Source organism: Macrotis lagotis, chromosome 5, assembly GCF_037893015.1.
Source record: "Macrotis lagotis isolate mMagLag1 chromosome 5, bilby.v1.9.chrom.fasta, whole genome shotgun sequence".
NCBI classification, from domain to species: Eukaryota; Metazoa; Chordata; class Mammalia; order Peramelemorphia; family Peramelidae; genus Macrotis; species Macrotis lagotis.
In genome coordinates, this window is record NC_133662.1 from 67,272,531 (window position 1) to 67,289,623 (window position 17,093).

A 17,093-nucleotide genomic window follows, 5' to 3' on the forward strand; every position below is an offset into this window, starting at 1 on the left:
AAAAAGAATTTAGAAACCAAAGAATAGAGGAAGAAGAAAAATGGAAATAAGAAATAAAAGTCATGCAGGAAAATTGTGAAAAGTTGGCCAGCGAATTCAACACCTTTAAAAAGAAAACACAAAAATGTAATTGAAGAAAATAAAATCCTAAAAACTAGAATTGAATAGTTAGAAACCAATGATTCTACAAGAAAACAAAATTCCATCAAACAAATAAAAAGGCTGAAAAAAATTGAAGAAAATGTAAATTACCTTCTAGGGAAAATAAATGACCTGGAAAACAGATCCAGCAACAGAAAATCTGCAAATCATTGGACTACCAGAAAGCCTGGAACAACAGAAGAACCTGGAAAATATCATGCAGAATTTATAAGGGAAAACTTCCCCAGTCTACTAGACCAACATAACAATATAACAATTGAAAGTATACATAGAACACCTCCAGAAAGAGACCCTAGGATAAAAACTCCAAGGGCTGTAATAGCTAAATTCCAGAACTCTCAAATAATAAAGAATATTGCAAAGATCAAAAAGAAAAAAATTCAAATACAAAGGGAATACAATCAGACTAACACAGGACCTTTCAGTTTCAATATTGAAGAATCAGAAGAACCGGCATAACATATTTTGGAGAGCTAAGGACCTGGGATTAAAATGTACTAACCTGCAAGATTCAGCATGTATTGTCAGGGAAAAAGGTGGATGTTCAATGAAACATAGAATTTCCAGAATTTCCTGACACAAAGACCAGAACCTAATGGAAAATTCAACTGCCAAATTCACAACTGAAGAGTTACATAAAAATAGGTAAATGAAGAGAGGGACTGAAAAAATAACTGTTTTAAACAAATGTTGGTCCCTAAAAAGCAAGATATAACAATTTTAACTCATTAGAACTTTACTTCTCTAAGGATAATTAGAGGGTAGAATATGATTGAAGAGAATGAATCTAAGGGATATAGGTTTAATTGAGTATTGTCTCTCAATTAAAGAGGTCCAATATCACATCACTATGTTTGAGATAAAATCCCCTGAATAAAGCAAGAGTGTCAAATTTAACTTAAATATCTCAAAATGAGTCCATCATAAGCTTCGAGGATCTGAGGCAGTGTCTCTATTACTTTACAATCACTTGTAAAGCTCTCAATGAGACCCCCAGAGCCTCCCAGTACTTAAAGATCTTCAAGATACTTTCAGTTAATTAGATTAGGGTTTTCACTAAATAAAGGGTTCAGTACCCTGGGTGGGTGGGTGGGTGAGTGGGGTAAAGTGGGAAAGACAAAGTGCCTTGGTTCATTTAATAAAGTGTTAAGTACCTTGAGTTGGAGGTGGAGAGGTAAACTGGGAAAGAAAATAGGCCCGGGGGAGGGGCACAAATGATTAAAGAAGAGAGACCTAGAACCTCTGAGGAAAATATGATCTGGTTTCCAGCACAGAAAGAATTCCTTGAAGAAATAAGGAAGGAGTTTAAAAATCAATTGGAAAATTTGGCAAAAGAAACCCAAGAGAAAATTAATGCCTTGCAACATGAAAACAAATCCTTAGAAAATACAACTGGACAAATACAAAATGAGAATAAATCTCTCAGATCCCCAAATGGGCAAATGCAAAAAGAAAATAATTCTCTCAAAACCTCAATTGATCAAATGGAAAGCTATTTCAAACATTGAATTGACCAATTGGAGAAGGAGTTGCAAACATTTAATGAAGAAAACTCCTCCCTAAAAAAGAATGAAGTCTGCAGAAAATAATGACTTCATGAGACAGCAAGAGCCTGTCAAACAAAATCAAAAAATAGAAAAAAATAGAGGAAAATGTAAAATACCTCATTAGCAAAACCACTGACCTCAAGAACAGGTCAAGGAGGGGCAACCTGAGAATTATTGGACTTCCTGAAAACATTGAACAGAAAATAAGCCTGGACTTAATATTACAGGATCTAGTGATGGAAAATTGCCCTGATATCATGGAACCAGAGGGCAAAGTAGTTATTGAAAGAGTACATGGATCCCCACCAGAAAAAGATCCTAAAATGAAAACACCAAGGAATGTTGTGGCCAAACTGCAGAACTATCAGATAAAAGAGAAAATCCTGCAAGCAGCCAGAAAGAAACAATTTAAATATGAAGGAGCCACAGTAAGGATTATGCAGGACCTGTCTCTATCAACATTTAGGGATCAAAGGGCCTGGAACAGAGATATTTTGAAGAGCAAGGGAGCTTGGAATGCAGCCAAGAATCTACTATCCCATAAAGCTGAGCCTTCTCTTCCAGGGAAAAAGATGGACTTTTAATGAAATGGAAGAATTCCAAAAATTCCTGATGAAAAGACCAGAGCTAAATAGAAAATTTGGACATCAAACAGGAGGTTCAAGAGACACATAAAAAGGTAAAAAAAAGTGGGGGGCAGTAAAAGAAAAAAACTGCTATCCAATAAAAGGAAACTGGTTATATCCCAGCATGGGTAAAAGGATTCTCATAAATCTTGAGAATTGTAACTCTAACAGAGAGAATATATTCTCTAGAATTTTAACTCTATTAGATAGAATATACTTAGCTAGAAGTGACAGATACTCAGAATTTTCTTTGACTCAGAATGATTTAAAAAAAAACTACCTCCTTAAAAAGGGGGACAGGAAGGAGACGGGAGGATAGAGGGGATTGAATGGGGTAAATATCATTACACTAAGAGGTGCAAAATAACTATGGTAATAGAGGGGAAAAAGGGAGGAGTTGAGAAACACCTGAATCTTCTTCTCTTCAGACTTGAATTAAAGTCAATTTACACATACTTAGTTAACTTAAAAAACATCTATCCTTTCAAGTATTAAAAGGGGAAAAGAGGTGGGAAGGTATGGAGAAAGGGAGGGGATGGGGAAAAAAGGGAACTAACAAAAGGAAGGAAAGTGAAAAGGGAAAAAGGGAAAGGGGAAAGAAAAGGGAGGGCGTGATATAGGAGGGCAAACACACTGAAGGGAGTCATAGTCAGGAACAAAATACTGAGGAATATGGATAATGGGGAGAAAGGGGGAAAATACAAACAGAGGGAAAATAGCATAGAGAGCAATAAAGAATTAGTAATCATAACTTTGAATGTGAATGTGATGAACTCTCCCTTAAAAAGTAAGTGAATAGCAGAGTGGATTAAATACCAGAACCCTACAATATGCTGGTTACAAGAAACTCATTTGAAGCAGAGAGATACATATAGAGTAAAGGTAAAAGGTTGGAGCAAAATATATTTTGCTTCAGCTGAAGTGAAAAAAGCAGGGGTAGCAATTCTTATCTCAGACAAAGCAGCTGCAAAAATAGATAGCATTAAAAGAGATAAGGAAGGAAACTTTATACTCCTAAAAGGTACCATGGACAATAAAGTTATTTCAATACTGAATATATATACACCCAATGGGATAGAGTCCAATTTTTTTAGAGGAGAAGCTGAAATAACTACAGGAAGACATAGACAGCAAAACTCTACTAGTGGGAGACCTCAACCTCCCGCTCTCATTTTTAGATAAATTGAATCATAAAATAAACAAGAAAGAAGTTAAGGAGGTTAATAGATTGTTAGAAAAACTAGATATGGTAGACCTATGGAGGAAATTGAATGGGGATAGAAAGGAGTATACCTTTTTCTCTGCAATACATGGAACTTATAGAAAAATTGAGCATGTACTAGGACATAAAACATCATGATCAACTGCAGAAAGGTAGAAATAGTGAATATATCTTTCTCAGATCACAATGCAATAAAATTCATGTGCAATATTGGTCCAAGGAGATATAGACCCAGAACCAATTGGAAACTGAATAACCTCATTTTAAAGAATGAGTAGACAAAAGATTGATAATTTTAGAGGGAAAGAAGGGATAATCTGAATGCTCTATAAATTCCATTCAATAATTTAGCCCAGTGAGGAAATAAGATACATTTCCACTTGGGTTTAAAAATCTAAATTAAATACAGGGCAGGAGAGGGGGGCCTGGGAAAGGGGAAGATAAGGGAAGAAGGGATTGATAAAAGTGAAGGGAAGGTGAAAGTGAAAATAAACTGAAATTTAAATTAAAAAGAATAAATCAAAGGGCAAAGGTAGTAAAATTTTAGTGATTAGGAATAAGAGAAAAGGAAAAAGAGAAAAATATAAGTAGTGAAAGATAGCATAGAAGGAAATACAGAATTAGTAATCTTAACTGTAAATGTGAATGGGAAAAAACAATCCCCTAAAACAGAAATGGATAGCAGAATCCTACAAGATATTGTTTACAAGAAACACAGAAAGATACAAAAAAGGTAAAAGTAAATGGTTGAAGCAAAATATATTATGCCTCAGATGAAGTAAAAAAAAAATTCTGGTGTAGCGATTCTGATCTCAGACAAAGTAAAAACAAAAACCAATCTCATTAAAAGGAATAAAGAAACTACATCTTCTTATAAGACACCATTGGGAATGAACTACCTCATTACTAATCCTGTATGGTACAGCTTGCAAGTTCCTAGAGGAAAAGCTGAGTCAAAGACTCCCAATGACATGTTGGGAGGTCAGCAGGAAAACACTACTGCACCAGGGTGAGAATAGAGCCCAGTTCAGCACAGGACTCATCCTAGACCCAGGTCCAGTGGATAAAGAGATGGTCTGGGGAGGCACCTGGCAGGGATAATCCCAGAAAATGCTTCTGCAGTGCTCAGCTCATGGACGGTAAGGATTCAGGGAGTCAGTCAGGGGAGATTACAGAGGTCTCTTTGTTTACCCTGAGGGAGGATTCTGTTCCTTCACCCATACTCAGAGCCAAGTGTCATTCTGGGGCTCTAGTCTCAGGAAAATGAGCAGAAACACAAAAGAACTTACTGCTTTCAGCACAACAGAGACCCAACTCATGTACCAGGGCAGAAAGGAGTGCTTGTGATGAACCACAGATCAGAGTAAAGGACAAGATATCAGTGATAACCTCTCATAAGACCTGAGAGGAAATAAGAACTTGCAGATACCTGGCCGGGGGTACTGTAAAATAACTGCAAAAGCCCTCAGAAGTTTAGGACAGTGCACCCTTCACCCTGGAAGAAGAGTCCCAACTGAAAAAAAATTTAAATCAAGTCATAGGGTGGGGAAATGAGCAAACCACAGGAAAAAAAATCTGACCATTGACAATTACTTTGGTCCTATTGAGGATCCAAATAACACTCAGACATATCAAAATCAAAGCTGCTGAATTAAAAGCCTCCAAGAAAAATGTGAATTGGTCTCCAAATATGGAAGAGCTGAAAAGGAATTTTGAAAACCAAATGAATGAAGGTAGAGTAAAAATTAGGAAGGGAAATGAAAACTTTGGGAAAATCATGAAAATGAAGTGAGCAGCTTGGTTAAGGAGATACACAAAAGTATTGAAGCAAATAATATGTTAAAAACCAGTTTGGGCAAAATGGAAAAAGCAATTCAAAAGGGTAATGAGAAGAAGAATGCCTTGAAAAGCAGATTTGGCCAGAAAACAAAGGAAGTACAAAAATTCTCTGAAGAAAACATTCCTTAACATATAGAATGAAGTTAAGATAAACTGGTGAATTTGAGAAATCAAGAAATACCAAAAGAATGAAAAACTAGAAGAAAATGTGAACTCTCTCATAGGGAAAACAAATATACCTTGAAGACAGATCCAGAAGAGATAGATGAGATATTATTGTGCTACTTGACATCATGACCAAAAAAAGAGGCAATGTCATTTTTCTTTATATTTTTTCTTTTTATTTATGTGCACATTACTTATATAGTTTTTTTTAGCATTTTACAAACATTTTAAACATATTTGCATGCATATGTTTGCTAAACACATTTAATTTTGGGCATGAGGGTTTAGGATATATAAGGGAAATAGATACATAAGAGTTAACTTACAAAGCGTTCATCAGATTTGGTAGGGGTGTTTTATTTTTGGTGTGTTTTGTTTTGTTTTCTTCCTCTGGTTGGGTATAATATAGATTATTACCAATATAATGCAGTTGTACTAGCTCTCGGGACTGTCAAGAGGAGTCACTTCTTTAAAGGCTCTTCATCCCATAATGTTGTTGATATGTACATTGTTCTCTTGGTTCTACTCATTTGCTCAGCATCAGATCCCATAAGTCATTCCATGCTTCTCTGAGTCCAACCATTTATGGTTTATTATAGAATACTATTATTCCAAAGTATTCATGCACCATAACTTGTTTAGCTATTCCCCAATTGAAAACAGACCCTCAATTTTCAATTCTTTGCCACTACAAAAAAGTGCTGCTATAAATATTTTGGAACATGTAGGACTTTACCCATTTTTTACAATTTCTTCAGGATATAGTCCTAGAATTGGAATTGCTGGGCCAAAGGGTATGAAAATTTTGTTGCTCTTTGGGCATAGTTCCATATTATTCTCCAGAAAGTCTGGATCTGTTCAAAACTCCACCAGCAATGCACCAATCCTCCCACATCCTCCCCAACATTGATCATCTTCGCTTCTTCTCATCTGGACTAATAGTTGTGAGATGATATCTGATTGTTGTTTTAATTTTCATTTCTCTAATCAATAGTGATTCAGAACATCTTTTCAAATGATTATATATAACTTTAATTTCTTCATTTGACTACTGTCTATTCATATCCTTTGACCATTTATCACTTGGGGAATGACTTGTGACCTTATAAATTTGATGCAATTTTCTACATATTTTAGAAAGGAAACCTTCTTCAGAGACGGCATTGCTGTCATTTTTATCTATGAAGTAGTTTTCTATAATGAGTGCTCTGTTAGCTTTTTGGTTCATTTTTGTTGTAGTTCTGGGGTATATAGATCCAAGCTTTTATTTTGCTAAGGTTGGGATCTGATTCCTGGCCAAGATGTTTCTCTTGCAGTCCAGACATTGCCTTTGCAGAGGTTGGTTTCCTCCTTTATGTCCAGGTTCTGACTTAAGAGAGGATTGTTCCTGACCCAGTCCTGTCTTTTACACAGTACTTTTAGGATTTAGACTTTGTTTAGGGTTGGGATCCTCCCTGCTAGCTTGCTATCTAGCTTCTGGGACCTTTGTTATTATTAAACTGTCGGAGCCTGTATTGCACTGCAGATACAAGCCTCCTAATGGCCTTCCCTGTTCTACCACCTCCTGGACTTTACTTCTCCTTTTCCCCAAAGAATCAAATCTTCACTGAAGATCATGACATCTACAGTTCAAAACTTCTTTGAATCTTTTTTTAGTGGAATCTATAGTGTGAATGTCAGAGTAGAAGCTTCTTTTATCTTTGGTAGGGAAAGGCTCTAAGCCCTATGAGCCCTTAGGTAGATGTTGTGAAATTTTGTGTAATCCTGACTGTAACTTCACATTATTTGAATTGTTTCCTTCTAACCTCGTTTAATATTATCACTGACTTTAAAGTTCTGGAATTTCACTATAATATTCCAGGCAGGGTTTTTTCCCTTTTTTGGGGGGAGGAGGGAATCTCAGGAGTTGATCAGTGGATTCTCTAAATTATTATTTTACCCTCTGCCATTAGGGTATCAGGGAAATTTTCCTGGAGAAATTATTTAAAAATTAATCCAAAGGGGCAGCTAGGTGACTCAGTGAATAGAGCATCAGCCCTGGAGTCAGGAGGACCTGAGTTCAAATCTGGTCTCAGACACTTAATAATTACATAGCTGTGTGGTCTTGGGCAAGCCACTTAACCCCATTTACCTTTGCAAAAACCTAAAAAAAAAAAAATGAATCCAATATTCTTTTCCTGGTCATGATTTTCAGGTAGCCCAATAATTTTTAAATTATCTCTTCTGGACCCATTTCCCAGGTTAATTGTTTTTCCAAAGAGATATTTCACATTTTCTTCTACTTTTTCCATTATTTTGGTTTTATTTTCATGTTTCTTGATTTCCCAAAAAGTTTTCCTTCACAAGATTTAACAGCTTCTATATCAAGGACCCATAGGACTTGAATATGACATTCCATAAGGAAAAATTTCTGGAGTACACTCTAGAATCAAGTATCCAGCAAAACTGAGCATACTCTTTCATGGGAAAATGGATATTCAATAAAATAGGGACTTTGAAACTTTCCTGCCAAAATGATCAGAACTGAGCAAAAGTTTGATTGATCTTCAAATTGAGGACTCAGAGGAAGCATAGAGAGGGTAGCTGGAAAGAGCAAATCATGAGGGACTTAATGGTGTTGAGCTGTTAATATTCCTGCAGAAGAAAATTCTACTGATAACTCATATGAACCTTCTCATTTTTAGCGCAGTTAGAAAGAGTATATATATATATATATATATATATATATATATATCACAAAAGGGAGTTTAATTCAAAGGTATAATATATTAAAAAGATAATATTATATTATTGTGGGAGAGAAACAAATGTACTGGGAAAAGGGATAGTTAGAAGGGTAAACTATTTCACATAAAAGAGACAAGAACAATTTTTGCATTGAAGAGGACGAGGGGTAAAGTGAGAGGGATTGAGTGAGCCTTGTTCTTATTAGAAGTGGTTCAACTGGGTGTAGAAATTTATCTTATCTTAGAGGAAAATAGGAGAGACAAGGGTTGAGAGAAAGAGGACAGGGGTAGGGGAAGGAGGATGTCAGTGATAGAAGAGAGAGAAGATCATAGGAGAGAATAATCAGATGAAACCCACTTTTGAGGAGAGATAGGGTGAAGGGAGAAAGAGAATAGAATAAGTAGGAATGGGAAGAACAAGGTTGAGGGAAATACAATTAGCAGGGCTAGTGCTCTATCCACTGTACCACCTAGCCACCCCTAGTTTTGTTTATTAGTTCAGTAGTTTTCTTACTTTCAATTTCATTGATTTTTTTTTCTTAAATATTTTTGTATTTAATTGGAGATATTTATTTTTCTTTCTCTCACCTTTGTTTTCTTACATTTAATTGGGGATATTTAATTTGTTCTTTGTCTCACTTTTTTAGTTACTTGCCAAATTAATTGATCTCCTCTTCCTCTATTTGACTCATGTAAGCATTTAAAGATATAATACTTGCCTTAATAACTGCTTTGATCATTTCCCACAAATTTTGGTTTATTGTCTCCTTATTGTCATTGTCTAAGATGAAATTTAAATTATTTCTAAGATTTGTTTTTTGACCCACTTATTCTTTCAATTAGGTTATTTTAGTTTCCAGTTAAGTTTAGGCATATTTCTACATGGCCATTTATGCATGTGATTTTCTTTTTGCATCCTTATCTAAAAATGATGCATTTAAAATTTTTGCCTTTCTGCATTTATTCTGGGGTTTTATACCCAAATACATGGTTAGTTTTTTTGGAGGTGCCAGGTATCACAGGAACAAAAAGTATATTTCTGTCTATCATATCTACATTTTCTAATATTTTATTCATCTCCTTAACTTCCCTTTTGTTTATTTTAGGGTTAGATTTATCATATTATGAGAATTTGTGATTGAGTTCCCCCACCAAGATAATTTTGCTCTCTCATTTAACATCTCCTATAAGATTTTAGATGTCATACCACTTAATGCATACATATTTAGTATTTCAATTACTCAATTGGCTATGGTACATTTTAGAACAATGTAGTTTTCTTCCTCATTTCTGTTTTTTAGGCTTTTTTTGCAAGGCAAATAGGTTTAAGTGACTTGCCCAAGGCCACACAGCTAGGTAATTATTAAGTGTCTGAGGACAGATTTGAACTCAGGTGCTCCTGACTCCAAGGCTGTTACTCTATCTATTGTGTCACCTTGCCACCCCTTCCTCATTCCTTTTAATGAGATCTACTTTGCAATTTCTTTGTCTGAGATAAGAATTGATATACCTGCTTTTTTTTCACTTCAGCTGAAGCATAATATATTTTACTTTATTCTTTTACCTTTACTTTCTCTGCTTCAATTATGCTTCTTGTATGCAGCATACTATTTGATTCTGATTTTTAATCTACTCTGCTATCTGATTCTTTATTTGTAATAGTTGCTCTCATTCACACTAACACATTTTATTATTGTCCCTTTATTGCTTTTCATAGTTTATATATATATATATATATATATATATATATATATATATATATATGTATAATTATATTATTTTTCTTTCTTCTATTTTTTATTCTGATTCTTTTTTCCATATGTGACTAATTTAGAGTTATGTTTCACAAAATTTTTCCACAAAATCTATATCAGATTGATTGTTTGGGGAAAGTGGGAAATGGTACTGGAACTCAAATCTTGCAAAAATCAATGTTGAAAATTTTCTTTATATGCAATTGGAAACAACAAAATGCAAAATATTTAGAAGAATAGGTTAATTTATTCAACAATTAAGAAGTAGAATATTTCTCAGTTTTAGATTTTATGATGTTACTTATTGTTGTCCAATATCCAAAAACTTTTTGTAATTGACAGAAAACAAAATAACAACTAAAGCAACAAAAATTCTAGGTAAGTAGTTATTTCAATATTCCTCTTTTGAATACACAAAAAAATCAATTATTCTGTCAGCATATGAAATTCCTAGTAAAGGGAGTCAGTAAGTTTTTATTACAAATTCAGTTTGTAAAAGGTACTACATCCCTTGATCTTCACCTTAGTGCCATTGTCTCAATGAATATAAGAACAAATGATTATAAATGGATGTTATCATTAGATTGTATAATCTCAGGCTTTTAAAATCAGAAAAATTTTATTTTAGATAATCAAAATTTGGTATTAAACTACATGCCAAAAGGTAATTCCCTAAAGAACTTTGCAATGACAGCTTACTTAAGATTTCTCCAAGAGAGGTATGTACAAGTAAAAAGAATTTCAAATGAATCTTTTAAAATGTTACCTATGAAGAGACCATTATTTGGTAGAATGGATAGAACACCACCCTAGAATCAGGAGGAATTGTGTTCAAAACTGTTTTTACCCCACAAGTCTTAAATAATGTTAATAAGTCTTTCACTTAAATAGACAAAATTTTGTTTTATTTTTACCCCAAATGATTGAGTTATATCTTCCAGGAACAATTAAGAGCACTACCATTGAAATTCTGTGATGGTAATCTTGTTAATGTGGACATTCCTTACAGCACTGTGAAGTGCATCCTATCCATGCTTTCTCATCCTGTAGTACTTTTGGTATGCTGTTTCCTAAATCCCCCAGAGCAGGTTTACTCAAAGAATTTGAGGGGTCTTGTTGGTATTATTCAATAGATTTAAAAATAAGAATTATATGATATAAAATATTTAAAATCCAAAATGAATAAGCAATTAGTAAAATGTCCATTTTGCAACCAATGGCATCATCTTGTCCTCATCAAATTGAGGAGGTTGTAAAAAGATACAAAAAAATCCAATAATTTTCAGTGCAGATTTTCTGTGTATTGATCAATTTTATTGTTTTCTTCACATTTTCCTCAAAAATATTTTTATAATAAGATAGGGTGTCAGACATCCTAACAAAAGCTTTTTAAAAACGATCTCAATTAAAATTATTATTTAATAAAATAAATTATTTTCCTAAAAAAATCAAAGAATGACTGTTCTAGGTGCCAACATGTCTTGTTGACTTTTAATGGCAAAGTATCAATCATGTTTTTCCTTACATTTGACATCCCATCTCTGTTTCCATATTCTTTCATACAGTGTAGCAAAACCTAGAATTAATTCTGCCTCTGAAAATCCTTAGTTTCTAATAAAGTTCACAACAAATTCCTTCTATTCCTCAACATTGCTCTAGATTCCTCCTAGCTGGTGGCACCTCAGTATAAATCATCTTTATTTTTTAAATTGTTTTGCTTTAACTTTCTCTCTGTCTCTGTCTCTCTCTGCCTGTCTCTTTGACTCTCTGTCTCTCTAACTCTGTCTCTCTGTCTCTTAATCTCTGTCTGTCTTTGTTTCTCTGTCTCTCTGTCTATGTCTCTCTGTCTATGTCTCTCTCTCTCTCTCTCTCTCTGTATGTATGTATGTGTTTAAATGTATGGACCACATTAGAGGAACCTGTATGAATGCTCATTTCTTGAGAGCAGTCATCATTTCCTTTGTGTATATATGTGTATGTATATATATATATATATATATATATATATATATATATATATATATATATATATTAGGGAATTAACAGATGGTCCTTGATAAGATTGAATAAGTGAATGAATTGCAGTTTTAAAATTTTAAAGTATGATTTTTTTATGTAAATATCTAACCATAAAGAGAGATAACTAAATACAATTCAAAGAAATGTGAATTGAAAGAAATAAAGACAATAATAATAATAATAATAATAATAATAAGCATAGAAATTTCAATTATTTAAATGATGGTAGTTTTTATAAATACTTACCAAAAACAACAGTCAAAATTTGTAACCAATATATGAAAATTAAAATGCACTTTTTTCCCTTTAAACAAATAGAAAATCAAAAGAGTGAAATGTTATGGGTACTATGAATAGCAGGTTTCCATGCAGTTTTTTAAAAAAATTGTACAAAGAAATGTACTTTTTATGCTTTGTGTTCCTTTTAATTTGCTTACTGTCAAACCAAAAATTATCAATATAATTTTAACTTTTCTCAGTTTAAAAGTCCAAATTGGCATCATGTGGACACTAGGGTTTTTCCCCTCTTATTAAACAAGATATGTCCTCTAGTGACATACCCCAAGTGGAAATTCTAATAAACCATCTGAGAATTCTGGGATCTAAGTTATTCAGGGAATTTACGACAACATTGCTAAAGGACTTTAGAAATATTTAAAAAGATGAGTTAATTCCTTCTTAGAGAATTGTATAAGAGTGAATGATGGAATCAAATAGCAAGAATTTCAACATCCTTGATAGAAGAGAATACAGGCTAAGATATCTAATCATTTATAGAAAATTTAAATATCAAAAACAAAAAGGTGAAGTGATTGTCATACCTAAGTAGGTCTCTATCTTTTACCACAATATTATGCATATAATCTCATATATTTGGAGTAATATTGGACCCAGAAGTTGTTAATAGGAATGCATAATTTTCTATTACTTATTCAAGTCAACAATGGCTATATGAACTTCCTCCTCAATCTGTGAAAAATGTCTCCACCTCAAAGGAAATTTGTTGCTCTCAGGAATAAGATCTCATAATAACACTGTACCAGTAGCTTGAAGAATTTAATTAATTATAAGGTATGAACTTCTACTTACTGATATTAAAATACAGAAGTGTCTATGCTTTCTTTACCAAGATTAGATCAAAATAAATCTCCATAAATTTTATAAAATGTTGAATATAAAAGACAAAGTGATTGTGTGAAGAAGGCATAATATTTGTCCTCTTTTCATTCAGGGTCCTAACTTGTTATTTACATGCAATGTATACAGGACTAACTACAAACGTTCTGTGGAATTATGCAACTTTGTGAAAATAAGTGCTATCCATAGATACAAATGAAGAGATGAAAATTGCTGTAGTTATTAACTAACAATGACTTTCTCCATTTCTAACTTTTTCTAACTTTTTCCCCTTCCTTTAGGGAGACTACTTATATAGCATTTCCTTATTAAATTCATCACATGATAACCCCACCTTCACTAAAGATTTCTTTATGTTATGATTCAAATCATATAAATGTTCTCTTATCTTCTTTATCAAGATTCTAATTTTCTTGGCTCATATCAGTTAAGTAGTAGAAGATTCTGAATTGGATGGATGTGAGTACCTACTTCTTATAGTGAATTTAAACTTGTTTGCTGAAACAGAGTATACAGGTTTTTCAAAGGGTTAAAAATGATGAAACTTCAAACATTAATGTGAAGAATTGCAGACAGTTTTGGAAATAAATTTTTGAACATGTACATAAAGGTTTTTAGAAAGAATAATTAAATAAATAATTAAATAGATTATTCTATGTCAATTTTGACAGACATAGAAAACAAGTGAAGATTATTTAAGAGAGGAGGAGTGTGATACTGACAACTAAAAGGCTGAGCAGAGGTATCATAAAGAAAATGACATGAAAGGAAATCAGGGATTTCAGAAGGAGAGGAATATAGAGTGTTTTCTAGGCTTAGGATACAGACAATTGAAAGGAATACCTTTAAACATTTCAAAGATAGAATCTTATATGTGAGAAACAGTAAAAATCTGATTTGAGTAGAAAAGACACCAAGAAAATCATTTTATTATAAAACTGGCAATGCAGGTAGGCTAGGGTCATGAACTTTAAATGGCAAAAACAAAAGTTTATTTTTGATCCTAGAGGCAGGAGATAGTCAATAGGTTTTGAACCTATGTGGGAGATGTATTGGAATATGTAGAGATAAGTAATTGTACACCAATTAGGAAATTAAGAGGCTAATAAATAATCCCTAGTGTGGGGGGGTGGTAAAGGACTAAACTAAATAGAAGCTATATGAGTGAAAATAAGGGGATGAAAGAGAGAAATGATAACAAAGGAAAAGCAAGATTGGGCAACAGACTGAATTATGGAATGGTATGTAAGACAAAATAGTGTACCTAGGTGCCTGGGAGAATGATTGTGCCCTTGACAGAAATAAAACAAGTTGAGAAGAAGGCTAGGTAGCAGGGGATAGAGGTAAAAGATAAGGAAATGGTGAGTTTGAAATGACTATGATGAATTCATTATAAAATAACCAATGGTCAGTTGGTGATATAACATGGAATCCTGGGATAGATATAAGGATTAGTTACACAAGGGTAGAAAACCAAAGAAAAATGGATGAAAATTAAACCCTGAAGAACTGGTGAGTCAAACAAGTTATTATATAAAAGTAAATATAAGAGGAACCAGAACAGAAATTAGCAGTAAATCCTCTCACAGATCTCCTTTTATACACATAAATATTATCTCAGGCTAAGTTGCTTCATATATATATATATATATATATATATATATATATATTTTTTATATATATATATATATATATATATATATATATACATATATATCTCAAGACAGGAAAAGTGGATATTTCTTGAGACAATCTTCAAACTCCCTCATGCATAAAATATTAATAGAAAAGGCCCACCACTATTGTGATTGTTTAGGAAATTAAATTTTATTATTAATTTAGTAAATTAGTAAATTGGGAAATTCCATTTTATAGTTGATTTCAATAATAAGGGTGGCCTAGAATAGTCAAAATGGCATTGTTTATGATTTTAAAGAAGGAAATACATCAAAATGACTATGTAGCATTCAAACCTATTACTTTGGTCTTACTGCATGACAGCTCTAGTCTTAGAATAAACATTTTGTCATTATGGGCCATTTGATTTGAGAAAAATTCTAGAGAAATTTCATCCCTATCTGTTTTGAGACTGGCAAAAACTGATATGCTTTTATGAAGAGAAAATAATGGTTTACCTCCTTTGAAAAGTTATATAAGATATTATAGTGACCTTGAAATCATTACTGCTGTTTCAGACTCTAGATATGAGAATGCCAGAAAAAACAAGTTAAGTTCTCTAAGCATCGGTAGAATAGGAATAACTATAGCTATTTTATTCATAGAATTGCTTTCAATCTTGCACACTGTACACCATAAAATGATAAATATAACAAGAAATGATTTTTCTATTTTCTTTTTCCAGTTCAGAATTTTATTGTTTTATATGTGTGTGTGTGTGTGTGTGTGTGTATAGAAAGAGAGAATTATAATAATCCTTAAAATCATCTTATCCAATGCCCTCATTGTGCAAATGAGAAAACTGAGGCTGACAGAGAGTAGGGAATTGCTCTAGGTTACAAAGAGGAAAATTCCAGAACTAGAATTATGAGCTCCTTAAATCCATATCATTTTTCTGATCTTCTTGTCACTTGGGATATGTCTCTATTTGTCTTTCCTTTGTAGATAACAAGAATCACTGAGAACATGAATAACTTCACTGTGGTAACAGGATTCCTCCTCATGGGCTTCTCTAAAACCTGGGAGCTACAAGTTTTACATGCTTTGCTGTTCTTATTGATCTACTTGATGGCTCTGATAGGAAATCTACTCATCTTCACTCTCATCTCTCTTGATGGGTACCTCCATACTCCTATGTACTTCTTCCTAAAGAACCTGTCCTTTTTAGACCTCTGCTTCATTTCTGTCACTGTCCCCAAAGTCATTGTAAACTCCCTCAGTCACAGTTTCTCCATCTCTTACTTGGGATGTGTGCTACAGCTCTTTTTAGTGCTTTTTTTTGCAGGATCAGAGATTTCGCTCCTCACAGTAATGTCATATGACCGCTATGTAGCTATCTGTCAACCCCTTCACTATGAAACCATCATGATCAAAGGGTCTTGTATGAGGATGACAATTGCTTCTTGGTTCAGTGGAGGTGTGGTTGGGGCCATGTACTCAGCTAGCACATTGTCTTTGCCCTTCTGTGACTCTAATGAGATCCATCAGTTCTTCTGTGATGTCCCATCTTTGCTCAAGATTTCCTGTTCTGAAAAACACATTGCCGTTAATGTGAGTATAGCTATTGGATTTGGGTTAGTGATGTTCTGCTGTATCTCTATCATTATGTCTTATAGTCATATCTTCTCAACTGTGCTGAAGATCCCAACCACAGAAGGTCGATCAAAAGCCTTTTCCACTTGCCTCCCCCACCTCATTGTTTTTATGGTTTTTATCATAACAGGATCCATGGCTTATTTAAAACCACCTTTGGACTCTGACTCAGGTCTAGATCTATGGTTGTCTATGTTCTATACAGTGGTGTCCCCAACCTTGAACCCTATCATCTACAGTTTGAGAAACAAAGACATGAAGATTTCAATGAAGAAATTCATAGCCTGTAAACACTTATCAGAGGGATTGATGAAATGATCTTTTCCATGATAACGTACCTACTTTTTTTGTAGGTTTTTGCAAGACAAACGGGGTTAAGTGGCTTTCCCAAGGCCACACAACTAGGTAATTATTAAGTGTCTGAGGTCGGTCGGATTTGAACTCAGGTATTCTTGACTCCAAAGGCAGTGCTCTATCCACTACACCACCTAGCCCCCTGTACCTGCTTTAAAAAAAACCCAAACAAACCAGTTCTGCTTTCTATGTGTTTACTGACTAAAAAAAATCACTTATATGTCTATGTAGAAAGTGAGTTTTGTAATCTAGTACCAGGAGCATATTAATAG

General features: G+C 33.6%; 1 protein-coding gene across 1 annotated transcript; it reads left to right on the top strand.

Moving 5' to 3' along the window:
- Positions 1–15,840: 15,840 nt before the first annotated feature.
- Positions 15,841–16,785, top strand: LOC141489292 (olfactory receptor 14A16-like). The gene has a single exon (XM_074190013.1). It carries the CDS (start codon positions 15,841–15,843, stop codon positions 16,783–16,785), a length of 945 nt encoding a protein of 314 aa, XP_074046114.1.
- The last annotated feature ends 308 nt before the right edge of the window (positions 16,786–17,093 follow it).